The 14,738-nt window shown below is 39.0% G+C and overlaps 1 protein-coding gene across 2 annotated transcripts in view; it reads right to left on the reverse strand.

Annotated features, from left to right (window-relative positions):
* Positions 1–14,738, reverse strand: part of Ubr3 (Ubr3 ubiquitin ligase) — a 526,217-nt gene that overhangs the window by 5,328 nt on the left and 506,151 nt on the right. For both annotated transcript variants that reach the window (XM_068227568.1, XM_068227567.1), the window contains exons 27-29: positions 8,892–9,236; positions 8,668–8,799; positions 600–739 (exon numbers count right to left, since the gene is read on the reverse strand). In XM_068227568.1, coding sequence (XP_068083669.1) covers positions 600–739; positions 8,668–8,799; positions 8,892–9,236 — 617 coding nt within the window. The remainder of the gene's footprint in view (positions 1–599; positions 740–8,667; positions 8,800–8,891; positions 9,237–14,738) is intronic.

The following is a 14,738-nucleotide window of genomic DNA, read 5'->3' on the forward strand; positions in this document are numbered from 1 at the left end:
ACGGGGAGGTACACCAGGCGACTAGTTGGCCACTAGTCGCCCACGGCTAATAGGCTACATTTACTGCAATGCCCCATCACATATTTGAGCAAATAAAAGTCGCAAGAGCAGTTGCTGGCTCAGATGACGGCCGGCAATTAGTTGTTCAGTTGCGCTACTAGTCGCCCGTGGCTAATAGGCTCAATTTGATCCAATGGTCCGCGATTCGCCAGAGCAACTAGTTGCACCACTAGTCGCCCACGGCTAATAGCGGCCTTAGATTCAGGAGGTCAAATGGACTGTATAGCAATTAACCTATGTAATGCATTTGTTTGACAGGATAGATCATGGAAGACTAGTGACAAAAATGTGTGCAACTGGACTGGATGAAAGAGTGACTAAATGGGTGGCTATTCAGAGAATTAGAGTAGGTGAAACATTATCTGTTGCAATTAGAAAAATTAGAAAAACTAACCTGTCAACAAGTAGAACAGACTATATAATTATCTACTATCCATTCATAATACACTATATTTCCTCTCTGAAAAAATTCAATTTATTTTTGCAGCTTGTTACTCAAGTCCTGTGGAAACCCCTGTAGCAGATCATGTTATACTTACTTGAGCTCTCGATCCTCTTCGCCAAAGCTGTCCAGGTAGACAGAGCCCCAGAGACATGCTCTCTTCCCTCTGATCACAATGATATAGGACGATGTGACCACAAGGAAGATGGCTGTTCCTCCTCCACAGTCAATAGAGTGCTAACAACAGACAAAAATTAATCCTGTAAAACCCAAACTAATTACACTGTGTTATAAATATTTGATTTTCAACGTGCTACTTCCTACAACCTCAGTTTATATTATTTCAATCCATTTATTGGAAACTATAGATAATAAATGGCATTAAAATAAATATTCTTAAAAGTAACATTCGTTCATGACTTCATAATCAGAAGTATGTTGAAAAAATCAGCTTGAATATGATCATTAAGTTAACATAAGAAGCACTGGAAGAAACATACTGAAACACATGATAAATAAAAATCGTAAATATCTGTCCGCGTTAAATCATCTCAAATACGCACAGTTTTGGGGTTGTTCTGTATTGTACAGGATTTCCATGCCATAATAGCCTGTCTCATGTTGACCTCATACAGAATAGTGGAAATCCCATATTTATGGAACAGTAAAAAACAACTTAATTATTTCCTTTACATATTTCATTCACTTAAGTCATAAGGATCTTATGTTCTATGTAGGAATATCATTTCAGAGGCCTAAGGACAAACAACTAAGTACCACATTATCCGGCAAGTGTTATCACACACAGCCTTCGTTCACCGGGCGAGCTGGCCGTGCGGTTAAGGGCGCGCAGCTGTGAGCTTGCATCTGGGAGACAGTGGGTTCGAACCCCACTGTCGGCAGCCCTGAAAATGGTTTTCCGTGGCTTCCCATTTTCACACCACGCAAATGCTGGGGCTGTACCTTAATTAAGTCCACAGCTGCTTCCTTCCCACTCGTAGCCCTTTCCCGTCCCATCGTCGCCATAAGACCTACCTGTCTCGGTGCGACGTAAAGCCAATTGCAAAACAAAACCAGCCTTCATTCTACACTTCTTGACAAATTTTATTCATCTATGCTTGTGGTTGCATAATGAAGAAGAATTAGAACTATCTGCAGGACTACGTAACACTACAAAAGAAATTAAACTACTAATCATTAATTAATTTGAAATCTTGAATTGTAGCAATGGTTGTTCCTCTGTCCACTTGACGATTCTGACAGTTGACCTCAGTGTTTGTGGATCTTGTGGACGAAAGGAAGTAGAACAGGGTGAATCAGCAAAGAGGATATATCTGGATGTCTTAGGAGATTATAAAGCGTTCTTAACAAGTACTATAAAGTGAGGGGCAGAGTGCAGGGTGGGACTGTTCATCAGGAATAATAATGAATGCAACATAGTTTCTGTCAGGCACATATATGAGGGAATGACGTGGGTAGATTTAGCAGTTGGAAGAATTAGGATGAGAATTGTCTTAGTGTGTGAGTAGTTAAAAAAAAAAAAAATCCAAAGAACAGGTAGAGAGCAGGTTCAGGATATAGAATGAGAATGGGTGGTATATATGAATGCTGTAGTAGAAATGGCGAAGGAATACTGAAGAACAACTGTCTGTAAGGATGGAAAAAAGTGACCATCTTGATGGAATGATGAAGTGAGGGCAGGTTGTAAACGGAAAAAGTAGGCGGATCAAAAGTTGCCTATATGTAGATAAAAGAAACAGGGCAACACAAATAATTTTAGAATCCAAGGAGTCATGGGAAGTTTCAGTAATAACCTGGAAAGGCTTGGTCAAGTGGCAGGGCAACCATATGGGACTGTGATAAGGAATCTTACAAAAGGAGAGAAAGGGGAAATGGACAGCATTCTAGATAAATAAGGTGAACTCATGGTAGATCCCAGGAAATTCCTGGACAGATGAAAGGAATATTTTGAAAATCTTCTCAATGTAAAAGGAAATATTTCTACTGAAGTCGCAAACAACCAAGTTCCAGGAGAACAATGATAGTAGAAGGAATAAAGTGGCTTCATAGAATAATAAGAATAGCATGGAATGTTAGTAAGGTTTCTTCTTATTGGACAAAAGCAGTAATTGCACCTATCTATAAGCAAAGGAAAGTGCGATCAATGGTTGGGAGTAAATTGGATGAACACCAGTGCCATTTCAGATCACAGGGAGTTAACAGGACCAGACTTTCAGTACGTGCCAAGAACTGAAAGATGCTACAGTTATGTTTATATTTCGAAAATCTAGCGAAGGCACATGGCAAGAGTCACTTAAGAAGAGGCTAGGAAAACAACATATAGGGAATCTGCCACCTGGGTGACTGCCCTAAATGCAGATCAGTAGTGATTGATTGATAGTGAGGGAAAAGATGTTAGCCATACTGAGAGATTTTGGGAATAAGGGTAGATTATTACACACAATTGAAGACATAATGTTGACAACTGAGCTGCAGTGAGAATAGATGGCAGATACAGTAGGTAGACAACGCTGTAATCTTTCATCTTTGTTGTTTATAGTTCACATGGATCATTTACTGAAAGGTATAAAATATCAGGGAGGGATTCAGTTAGGTGGAAATGTAGTAAGCAGTTTAGCCTATGCTGACGACTTGGATTTAATGGCAGACTGTGCTCAAAGCCTGCAATCTGATATCTTAGAACCTGAAAATAGGTGCAGTGATTATGATGTCTCAAGTGATGTCAGTAGGGAAGAAACCTAAGAGTGGTGGTGATTATTATTTTGAGAGGAAGAACAACTGGGCAACCCTCTATTAACACTTAAACAGAGGGAAAAAATGGAAGGGGTCTGACACTTCAAAGCATGAAGATATCAGCCAAAGAAAGACAAAAGTCACAAAGGACATAATGAAAAATTTCCTAGGCCTTGGAACCTTAATACTAATACTGTCGGGGCCAGGAAAGAACAAGAATTGACCAAGAATGGCTGGATAAGATAGATGAGAGTGAGGAGCCTGGCACAAGTGGAAACAATGCCAGGACTCATTTAAAGGCCCTGTGTTTTCCTTCAATGAGTGCTGACTTACGGAACAGTTCTGTACACCGGCATTGTGGACCAAGGTTCCGTCTGAATATTGAGAGGTGTGCAGTTTGCATCACAGAGATGATGATCACAATGATTGTGATGCTTGTTGTTTAAAGGGACCTAACATCTAGGTCATCAGCCCCACGACAGAGAAAAGATGGCTCTCTATGTACTTGCAGTGTATTTCAAATTGTTTACAGAGCATGTTATTTGAGAACGCACCCATACATAGTCCGAGGGATAATATATAAAAACAAATGAATATTTTTTAATGTGGTTGGAAAGTGACTCTAAAGATGATTCCATGCTGGACTTGGGACAATGACTAAGAAGACAAAGATTGTAGTGGTTTGCGTAACTGTATTTTAAGTGGTAGTAGTGACATTAGTGACTAGAAAGTTATGACACTGCTGGAGGTGATGCTGTACAAATACAGACTGAAACACAGAAATGGACGCATGATGCAAACACACCTATGGATATTGCATTTACTGGGATTCCTGGTGTCAATCCGATCATTTCAAGATGATTAGGGAATATAAATTGATTTGTGAACCAAAATAGACATAATTTACATAGTCATTTTTCTAAAAATAAATAGGATCTTTTTGGCCAAGCAGGACGAAAATTTACTATGGTGCCAATGAGCTAATTACAAGATTTACTCGTAAGGAGAAGCAGAAGTGCCCGAGATTCATTCAACCTACATTAAAAATCACTCTATCCCAATTAGTGCCAAGGTTATAAAGAATGGAAGCCCTTACCTTCCACTTCTAAAACGGCCTTCATGTCTTGTAATGGCTTTGCTTAGCTCTCTCTCAGTATCTTCTATAACACAAAACTAACAAACCCATAGTGCAACAGCCCATTAGAGCCTTCGCCTCCAAGATGACTGCTGCCTAGCCATATAACCTGCAAGTACTGGAAATTCCCAAATGAACATGACTGACACAGTATTGAACCAACTTTAGCCTGTTGTATAGCTGTGATTCTTCATGGAATTTATCACATATTTGCTAATAACACTTCTCATAGCTATAATTTAAGCGATCACAATATTCTTTTCTTCTTTTCCCATTTGCTTTATGTCGCACCGACACAGATAGGTCTTACGGCGACGATGGGACAGGAAAGGGCTAGGAGTGGGAAGGAAGTGCCGTGGCCTTAATTAAGGTACAGCCCCAGCATTTTCCTGGTGTGAAAATGGGAATCCACGGAAAACCATCTTCAGGGCTGCCGACAGTGGGGTTCAAACCTACTGTCTCCCGAATACTGGCTGCACTTAAGCGACTGCAGCTATCGAGCTCGGTGAACACAATATTCTAATATTAGATATGTTTAATGATTCTAGTAAAATATCGCACACACTGGGAGAAATAAACTCACAGTAAAGGACAAAATTAAATTATGCCAGCATCAATCAGTACTTCACGTATAACCCTAAATATATTTCATCAACTAACATAAATAAAGCCAATAGACAGCCTGTGCCAGTATGTCAGCAATGTAGTAAAACAATCAACCATAACTATTACACAAACTCCAACACAAGTCGGCTCCCTTAAACTTTGGGGAACTTCTGTATTTCTTAAGCTTGTGAAAAATAAAATTGCAAAAACAAAATTTAAAAACACATCAACTGAAATAGTAGAACAATATAAAGCATGTAGTAGACTAGTAATTAAATTGAAAAGAGAACAAAAAGACATATTATTGCAATAAAAGTGCAAAATTGTAACAGACAAACATGACCTACAAGGATATTCTCAGAAAGTCTGCTAACATTAAACCGTAGAGAGCCAGACAATGATACATCATTGTTTCGTGTATATGCATAAAGTGCCAACCACGATATATCTTTGTTTGCATAGCGCGCTATTCTATACGAGTTAGTACAACTTGGGCCGTCAGATGGCAACAGCTTATGTGTCGCGTCCACAGAGAATGGTCATTAGATTTTAACTATGCCGCTAGATAGTGAGTAAATTAATTCGTTATCATGCATTGAATTTCTAAAGTCCGTGTTCATCTACGACATATGATCTCCATGCTGCGTGAGTAAAATGGCGACTAGCTGGAGAAGTTATTTTGTTAATGACGACAAACTGGCTGTATATCTTAATAATTTAAGTGAAGAAGAGGATGATGAAGGCACGGATGAAAATTCCTTCCTCCAACAAGTTAGGAATGGAAAAGTGAAAGTGTTATTGAAAGTGACAACGGAGACTTTTCTGTGTAAACACCCGACCACGTGCTTGTTGTCGAGTGTAAACAGTGAAAGTGGTAATGACCGTCTGAGTGACAGTACTGATGATGACGGCTGTAACAATATCCAACAGCAACAATTTCCTGTTTTCCGTGAAATTCAATTAGGTCAAGGTCCAAAATACCAACCCTCACCTGATTGTTATGATACTCCTGACTCGAGACACGTCCCTTTGTTAGACGCAAAACCTATAGCGTATTTTTATTTTATTTTTCACGGCTCAATTGTGGAACCTCATAACTACAGAGACAAACAGGTATGAGAAGTCATGTCTTGTCACCAAATGCAAGAGCATAGCAGTGGTGCCCAGTTACATTGACTGAAATGAAGGCTTTCATTGCTGTTTTGTTGGAAATGGGTATAACTAGACGGCCGGGAATATTTTCTTATTAGGTCAAAAACTTCTGTTATATTCCATGGTTTGGAAATATGTTCTCAAGAAACAGATTCCAATTGATCTTGAGATTATTTCATCTTGTGAACAATGATAATCTATCACCATCTGGTCACCCTGACTGCAACCCATGGGCCACATTCGATTCCATTGTTGAACATGCCAATTGTGTATTACGATACCATTGTACAAACTTAAACTACTCAAGATAAAAATGTGAAACTTTACATGATTATTCATCTGAAATAGGACATTTCAAAGAAGTCATCAATATTTATTGTTGAGTTGAAATTTATGATTTTTCTGTTTTGTTTCAGATTTTGTAATTTTTTGTGTTTCAAAATTGTTTGGAAAATATTTTGTTTCAAAATATCCAAAAGCATTTTAGTATTGTAATTTAGTTCAGCAGTAAGAGTGTCTTCTTAACATTTATTAAAAATTTCAAGTCATAGTGATAATATTTGTGAACTATATAGCCCAGAGTGTGAGAACCTGCAAAATCCTCTAAATATTTTTTTTTTTCCTATTTGTTTTATGTCGCACCGACACAGATAGGTCTTATGGCGACGATGGGAGAGGAAAGGCCTAGGAATGGGAAGGAAGCGGTCGTGGCCTTAATTAAGGTACAACCCCAGCATTTGCCTGGTGTGAAAATGGAAACCACGGAAAACCATCTTCGGGGCTGCCGACAGTGGGGTTCAAACTCACTATCTCCCAGATGCGAGCTCACAGCTGCACGCTCCTAACTGCACGGCCAACTCGCCCGGTCCTCTAAATCTGTCTGGCACTCTTGGCATACTCTGAACACCCAGACCTGGCACTAAGAAGGTTAAAGAGCTCTCTGAATTGAAAGTTGGAAATATTATTTATCCTTTTAAAAGGGATATGTGTGACAATTACAATCTGTATTATATGAAAGTGGTGCAGGACGCAGTGGAAAATCTCCTGGCCCCAAAATAAATTTCATTTCTTGAGAATTCACCTTGTCAATCAATGTTCCTTAAACCAACTACAAAAACTGAAATTATGGAATCCTTAAAGTACAAAGATAATGTTTCAGACGATGGAATCAATAATGTCTTTTTGAAAAAGTGTGGTGATCATTTATTATCATTATTTGTCCCTTTGATTAACATGTCATTAGAAAATGGAGCAGTACCAGACAAAATTAAAATTGCCACGGCTATATCAATTTTTAAAAGTGGGGATAGATCGGACCCAGGAAATCACAGACCAGCGTGTATCTTGTCTTCCTTTACAAAATTACTCGAGTCGAAAGTAAAAGTAAGATTAAGGATTACCTGAAATCGTGTAACTTTTTCATTTAAAAAAATTGGCTTTCTTCCACATCACAGCACTCAATTAGTTACGTTTGATGTAGTGACTCTGATACAAAATCCCCTCAATAACAATAAATTTCTGGCAGGCCTTTTCATTGACCTAACGAAAGCGTTTGATACAGTTCATCATCTGTTCTTGTTGAATAAGTTAACAGCAGCAGGAATATGAGGAACAGCACATAGGTAGCTTCAAAGTTATTTAATGGCAAGAAAACAATATGTATGTTTGAATGATACAATCAGCCTAGAATCAACAGTTACATCTGATATCCCTCAGGGGTCAGTACTAGGACCAATACTCTTTCTGACATTTATAAGCCCCTATGCACCCGTAAGCGGACTGGTACGTGCTCGAGCGTCTGGGCCAGGACTCCGCAAGCGGACTGGTACACCGGGATGCAAGGTCGCATATTGGTTTGGGACATCTGTTGGCTTTTTCTGGAAACATTTCTAATTGAAATCTGTTCTTGGTGTCTCAAAGTGTCACCAGAGTGCTTTGGTATGCTTCTTTGGCAAAGAAAATTGATTAAAATATCGATCGAGAAATCTGTATTCTGTTGTTGACAAGATGGCTGAGAAGGAAGTTGCCTGCTCGTGTGAAATGCTCAGTAATAGCGAAATTCAAAGCATATTTGATGTTCTAGGCTCTGATTTCAGCAGTGTTAGTGAGGAAGAATTTATTAGTGATCCTGTGCATGAATGAACACGAAATATATCACCAGAGATCTTTCGCGTAGTATTATCGTACGACATGGGATGCCGACTGAACTTTCTCCCGCCCCTCAAGATCCGATTGCGACTGCCGGATTTGAATCTACGATCTTGGTACCTGGATGTGAACACTTTACCTCTGATCCTCAGACTTAATAATAATAATAATAATAATAATAATAATAATAATAATAATAATAATAATAATAATAATACACCGAGTGAGACATACGGCTGTAAGTTAGGTGGTTTCCTTCATCAATTTTATACGTTTGAAATGTAGCATCCTTCGTTTTTAAAAATCTACAGCCCAAATTACAATCTGCCGTTAACCGAGTAAACACTAGTCATGCAGCATGAGTGAATACCTGTACAGCCTCACAGACGTCAAGCAGCTTACAGCAGTTTTCTTTGAAACACACTAGAGTTCCACACAATAGACAGATGCTAGTCTCTCGGGGTACAGAGTGGCACTGGCTGCACTGCCGCCGGTGGTAATACTGGAACACGAGGCACAGAACAGGTTGCAATCATACCAAGATCATAACGAGATCAAGAAAATGTTCTTTGCTGTGGTGGACCACTAGTTTACCTGGAATATCTTATCGTACAGCTCTGGAAGTCTGAGTAACCGAGGTTGATTCCACAGTATGTGCTGGTCAACTAAGAGATTGCGTGCCGCTATTTGGCTCCGGTTAGTGAATGCCACCATCTCCTCGCACCATGTCCGAGCCGTAGACGCATCACCACAGGGCCAGTTAAGGGCGACAGCAGCATTGAAGCGTTTCAAATCCATGCCTTCAGTGACTAGCTCTAGATAATAGACGAGGCGTACAAATTCTGATTGAGGAGTGGTGATCTCTGGCAACGGCTGCTCGTACAAGTGATGGCGGAGAAGTGAGGCCAGTCGCAGGAATGGAAGGCACAGTTGCTGCACCTGCAATGAGAACATTATTCACAATACTTGCACCTACACCAGACAATCTTTGAAAACAACAAATCAGGAGATTGTGGAGAAAAATCGGGAGTATGTTTTGTCAAAAACATTAATATCTTATGGATAGTACAGAGGCTTTCTTGCTGTAAGCATAGAACATCAAAACTTGCTCAAAATAAAAGAAATTAGTAGTAAAACATGTACATTCAATAAAACAATACTGAGAGATTAATAAAAAAAGTACCAAGAGTTCAATAGAATAATAAATTACATTTATACGGTCACAGGTTATCAGAGTCATAAAAACTTGCTTTTAAGTTTTCCACTCAATACTGCTTTTACTCATCATCATCATCATCATCATCATCATCATCATCATCATCATCATCATCATCATTTCTTCGCTCCAGAAAGCCGGGTGTGTTTGTGTACGAGCCTCCTCCAGTTTGTTCTATCCATCCACAGATGCTGCTCATATATGTGACACCAGGTCACATCTCTAATTTCAAGGTCCTTCATTATCTGTTTTTCCCAAACATCACAAGGTCTTCCTCTTGGTCTCGTCCCAGGAACATTGTGGTCAAAGTATGTTCGAGGAGTCCTGTGAGGGTTCATTCTTTTCATGTGACAATAGCATTGTAATCTCTTCACTTCTAGAGTCTCCAGCAAGCTTCTTTCCAATCCAAGCTGTTGTCGGATATCCACATTCCTTATTTTATAATTTTTGTTTTTTGTAGACAAGAATGGAGGAACATTTCTGTTGCCTGAAGACAACTCTTTGTTGGTCCAGTAAGTGTTGCTGCTTCCAGGCCATACATCAATATACAGTAGGTACTAGATATATTTTGTACAAGCTGATCTTGGAAACTAATGGAAATGTTTCATCCCAATGTATTTGATGTACAGCGTGATAGAATTTGGAAGCTTTCTGTATTCTGTTACTAATCTCTTGATGTATGGTATTGTCTGATGACAGAACACTACCTAAATACTGGAATTTGTCTACAATATACATCCCCTCACGATGATGATGATGATGATGATGATGACTGTTTTTACTCACAATCATAACACGTGTGAACCCCTGGACGTCGAACTCCCACTATCCGCACAGCTTCCCACAGTGTAGTGCTGTTCCAGAATGGTTTACAATAGCAACCTTGATGAACACTGCCAAGTCGTCTGATGGTCTCATTCCCGAAGAATTGCCTATCAAGGACACGCGACTGTCCCGTACTTCTTACTTTCACTTGTGATTGAAGCACTCAAGACTGACTGGCATGCTGTTTATAAAGGTCCGTAGAAGATCAAGAGGTAACACAGCTGTGCATTCCATGTCCGAGAGTGGACAAAATTGGAGTCTGAGGGTAAGCAAAGTAGCCACTAGTATCCTCTGGAGCCATGATAAAATGTCACAAAGTTATAGACAACTTCAAGCTGAGTGTTTTTCTGATTTTCATCAAATGTTGCAGCTCTAAGGCCAGACAGGATGCACGCTCCACTGGGGACAATAAGAAACTTGTCTTCCTGACAATCTGCCAATAGCAACACAGAATATGGCCGTTGAGAAGTAACATACATATGGAGAGAGATCAATGTCAATACTATGGAAAAATGTGAAATCTGTATTTGGACAACCCAGAGTCGTTGGAGCTTCGATGGGTGCACTGAAGCCTCTTCATCGTCAACCAGGGTGATCAGTATCCGCATCTATGAGTTCCAAATTATTTTCCACCACTGGAACAGTAGATGTGCTTGGCTGGGACTCCAGCAGTATGGAACCTGTCTCACAATGCACGACTTGCCTTAACTTTGAGATGCTCTGAAGAAGTCTTGATTCTCAGCATTGGTGATTTTCGATTGGAATTCTGACAAACCCCTCTAATCCTATAGAATACTTCTCGATAATTTTGAAGCCATTTGTCCGTATCATGGTTTTGAAGTGAAAAGCTAATTTCCTTTAAAACAGTTAAATGTTTATAATTTCTTAGCTATTAAAGTTAGTCACTTGATTCCTTTCTTTGACAGAAACCCAACATCTGTGTTATAGTATTCCAGAAATCATAATATAGTAAATGACTAGGAAGTAACAAAAAAAAATCTCTTTTTTGTTTAACTTTTTCTTCTGAAATGTATTTCTCCACTAAGTTTTTTTAAATGGGGCTAAATGGAATGTTTCAGAATTATACTTCAATTAACAATGGAAAACAGCTAATAATTAACAGAAATGCAGCATTTCACTAATCTGACTGTTATTTAGCAATCTATTAAATTAGCCAACTACTGCATTCTATGAAAAAATAAAAAATGACATTTAGGAAAGAATATAAATATTTCTAAATTTGTATTTATGCCATGAGTAGGAATTTTGTGAAAAAAATTTGGGAAAAAGGCATATAGGATGTGTGTTACAAATTTAAATGTAAATTGACACAATATCTATTCGCAAAATTTTGACATTTCGGCTCCATACATGAATTTTTAGGTTTACTTGCAAAATTTATCGCAACTAGAGAAATTATCATGCATTAAACTTTTATTAAAAACCTATTCAAGGCGAGGGCACGTAACATCATCGGTGAAGATACGAAGATATAGGGAAATACTCGAATGTGCAGGTGTTTGTGTGTATTCTGTGTTTTGCACATGAAGTTTGTATCCTAATGACCAAGGCACGGGAACGTAACACATTGTCGTTGGCTTGTTAATTCTGTGATTCGCACATGAAGCTTTGCGTCATGGGATGGCTTGTTCACGTGCTCATCACACACACACACACAGAGAGAGAGAGAGAGAGAGAGAGAGAGGATAGTTCGCCATGTCGCCGAAAGTGAGCTTAGATGAACGAGAAAAAAAACCCAGTTCTTGCAGGACAGAATGAAGAGGTCTCTAGTAGTAATGCACTGTAGCTTTTGCAATAAAAGCATATCATGGGAAACTTTTAATGGAGTAAAAAAGCACATTTTTAGCCTCCACCACATGGAAGCAACAAAGACCTGCAAGCGGCAGGCAACAACGTTCGAAGTGGCCAAATGTTCAAAGGTACGTAACATTCGAATGTTATATTCTTGTAAATGCTTTTATTTCATTGTGGGTAACGTAACAACATAACTACCGTGGTCTGCTACGTGCCAACTTCGGCGGCAGAGTGGGTTAGGGATTGTAGGTGGTTACCTGTTTGCAAAATATTCTAAGGAGAGATTGCACGCTATTTCCCCCACTCAAGCAGTCGCCAAGTAGAAGCTGATGGCCTACTTATGCACTGGGCAGCCCGAAGAAGTTTTTTTCTAGTGTTGACAGCACATGTAAAGCGAGCACAGCAGGACAGGCGGGGAGACTCTTTACTTACGTTTTATTATGAAAGATAACACTACGATCAAACCCAACTTCAACTACGGTTTCAAGGAGTTTTCCCTGGTCCACATAGGAACTTAAAAATTCCATCAGAACTCTAGTCAGTTAGTGCCAACTCTATATTCGAATGTTTTACCTGCCACAATTATTATTATACTACAACAATGTTAGCAATAGAAATAACTTGCCCACTGAAGAAAAAACAAAGAAGATACCATTCAATAAAAATGACTCATCAGTGGACATAATTCTTCACAGACTTAAACATCACTATGCTTTTTCACGTGCTTTCTCAACTCTTTATCAGTGAAGAACAAACTTTTTAAACAAAAGTTTTACATCTTTTAATGTTTTAATTGTTCATGTCAATTTTTGTAATGTATGCTTTCCTTAGCTGAAGATCTTCCACAAGATTGGAATGAAACACGTACTATTAGATGATAAGACATTAAGCTAAACTAACGTAAAATTCGTAGATTAGCTAATAAATAAACTGCCATATTAGAAGGTGGTATCCTCTTTGAAACCAAAGTTAAATTGTATCAAAGTATATTTATTGGTTGAATGATCTATGAATGGCATGCTGCATTGTATTCAAGTGGAGTCATATTTTACGTGCAAATTTATTACTTTGGGGATAATTGTCGAATATTTTTCTAAACTGTTAGTTAAATTGGTCTTCAGTGTGAATTGTTCAATAATACTCAAGTAATGGTGTGGAAGTTATGCTGCATTATGAGCAATGGTCATGTGGAACTATGCAGAATATCACAGGATTCCTTAATTGATGAGCCTGTAGTTGTTTAATAGTCTTTAATGTTGTATGGAGTAGGAAAACATCTATGATGATTTATGAGGTTGTGTAATGTTCATTAAGTGTTAGAAACCACATCATGTATGTGTGTGTTCTGCTATGTTTGAATTTATATTTGCGAACAGTTTTTCCTTTTTTCAAGTTCATTATCATTATCACTGTACAGTCCCAGTTTCCTGGGTATTGTTAATGAGCCTCTTCCATTTCTTTCTGTCCATACACAACTTGTCAAGGAGAACATCATCCACTGTCCATCCTCTGGTAACTAGATCAACGTTGTTCATGTCCATCCACCGGGTTTTAAGACTTCCTGCAGGTCTTTTCCCCTCCACTTGTCTTTCCAAATTTATTCTGGCTGTTCTTGTAGGCTTCATCCTCATCACATGCCCGTACCACTGTAGTCTGGATGTGCCAATTCGGTCTAATAGGGATGTGTCTTTATTCCGGTTTCTTTCCATCTTGGTCTTCTGGATGGTGGATCTAAGAAATTTCATCTCTGATGCTTGCAGTCTTGATGAATCTCTTTTTGTGAGGGTGCACGCTTCAATACCATTGGTCAATATTGGTATGAAATAGCTATTAAACATCATCAGTTTGGCTGGTTTTGGAATCTACAAGTGTTCTTACTTGTTGGTAGAATTCTGATCCCCTTTGCACTCTGTCTGTAATTTCCTTTCTGACCAAATTATCACTGGAGACTACACTTCCAAGGTAAGGAAAACTATCCATACACTATAGCTGGTGGTCTCCTAGCTTTACATTTGCTGGACGCCCTTCTCTGTTGACTGCCATCACCACTGTCTTGGTCCCGCTGATGTTGAAGTTATATTCCTGGAACTGGGGTTTCCATACTTTGAGTCTGGTCTGTACTTCCTCTTCTGTTTCACCCCAAATCATATCATCAGCAAAGGCCGCTGCATTCAGTTCACCTAAGTTTTCCTTTACGTTCTTCATTATACTGTCCATAACAGTGATGAACAGTAGTGGGGACAGTGCACTTCCTTGCTGAACTCCACTCTTGGTCTCAAACCATGATGACTGACACCCAATTTGTACAGAGCTAGTACAGTCTCTGCACAAAATATGAATTTTCCTTACCAGTCCTTCAGGCACATTTCTTTTCCTCAGGCACTCCTAGATCTTATCTCTTAGAACACTATCATAGGCCTTTTCTATATCCAGGAATACAATGACCAGATTCTTTGCCTTTCCCCCAATACTTCTCCATCAGCATGCAGGTGCTAAAAATGAGATCCATTGTTGGTTTTCAATCTCCTTTCTATGATCATTTCTAGAATTTTTAGGCCATGAGACAGCAGGGTTATTCCTCTATA

This window comes from Anabrus simplex, chromosome 5, assembly GCF_040414725.1.
Source record: "Anabrus simplex isolate iqAnaSimp1 chromosome 5, ASM4041472v1, whole genome shotgun sequence".
NCBI classification, from domain to species: Eukaryota; Metazoa; Arthropoda; class Insecta; order Orthoptera; family Tettigoniidae; genus Anabrus; species Anabrus simplex.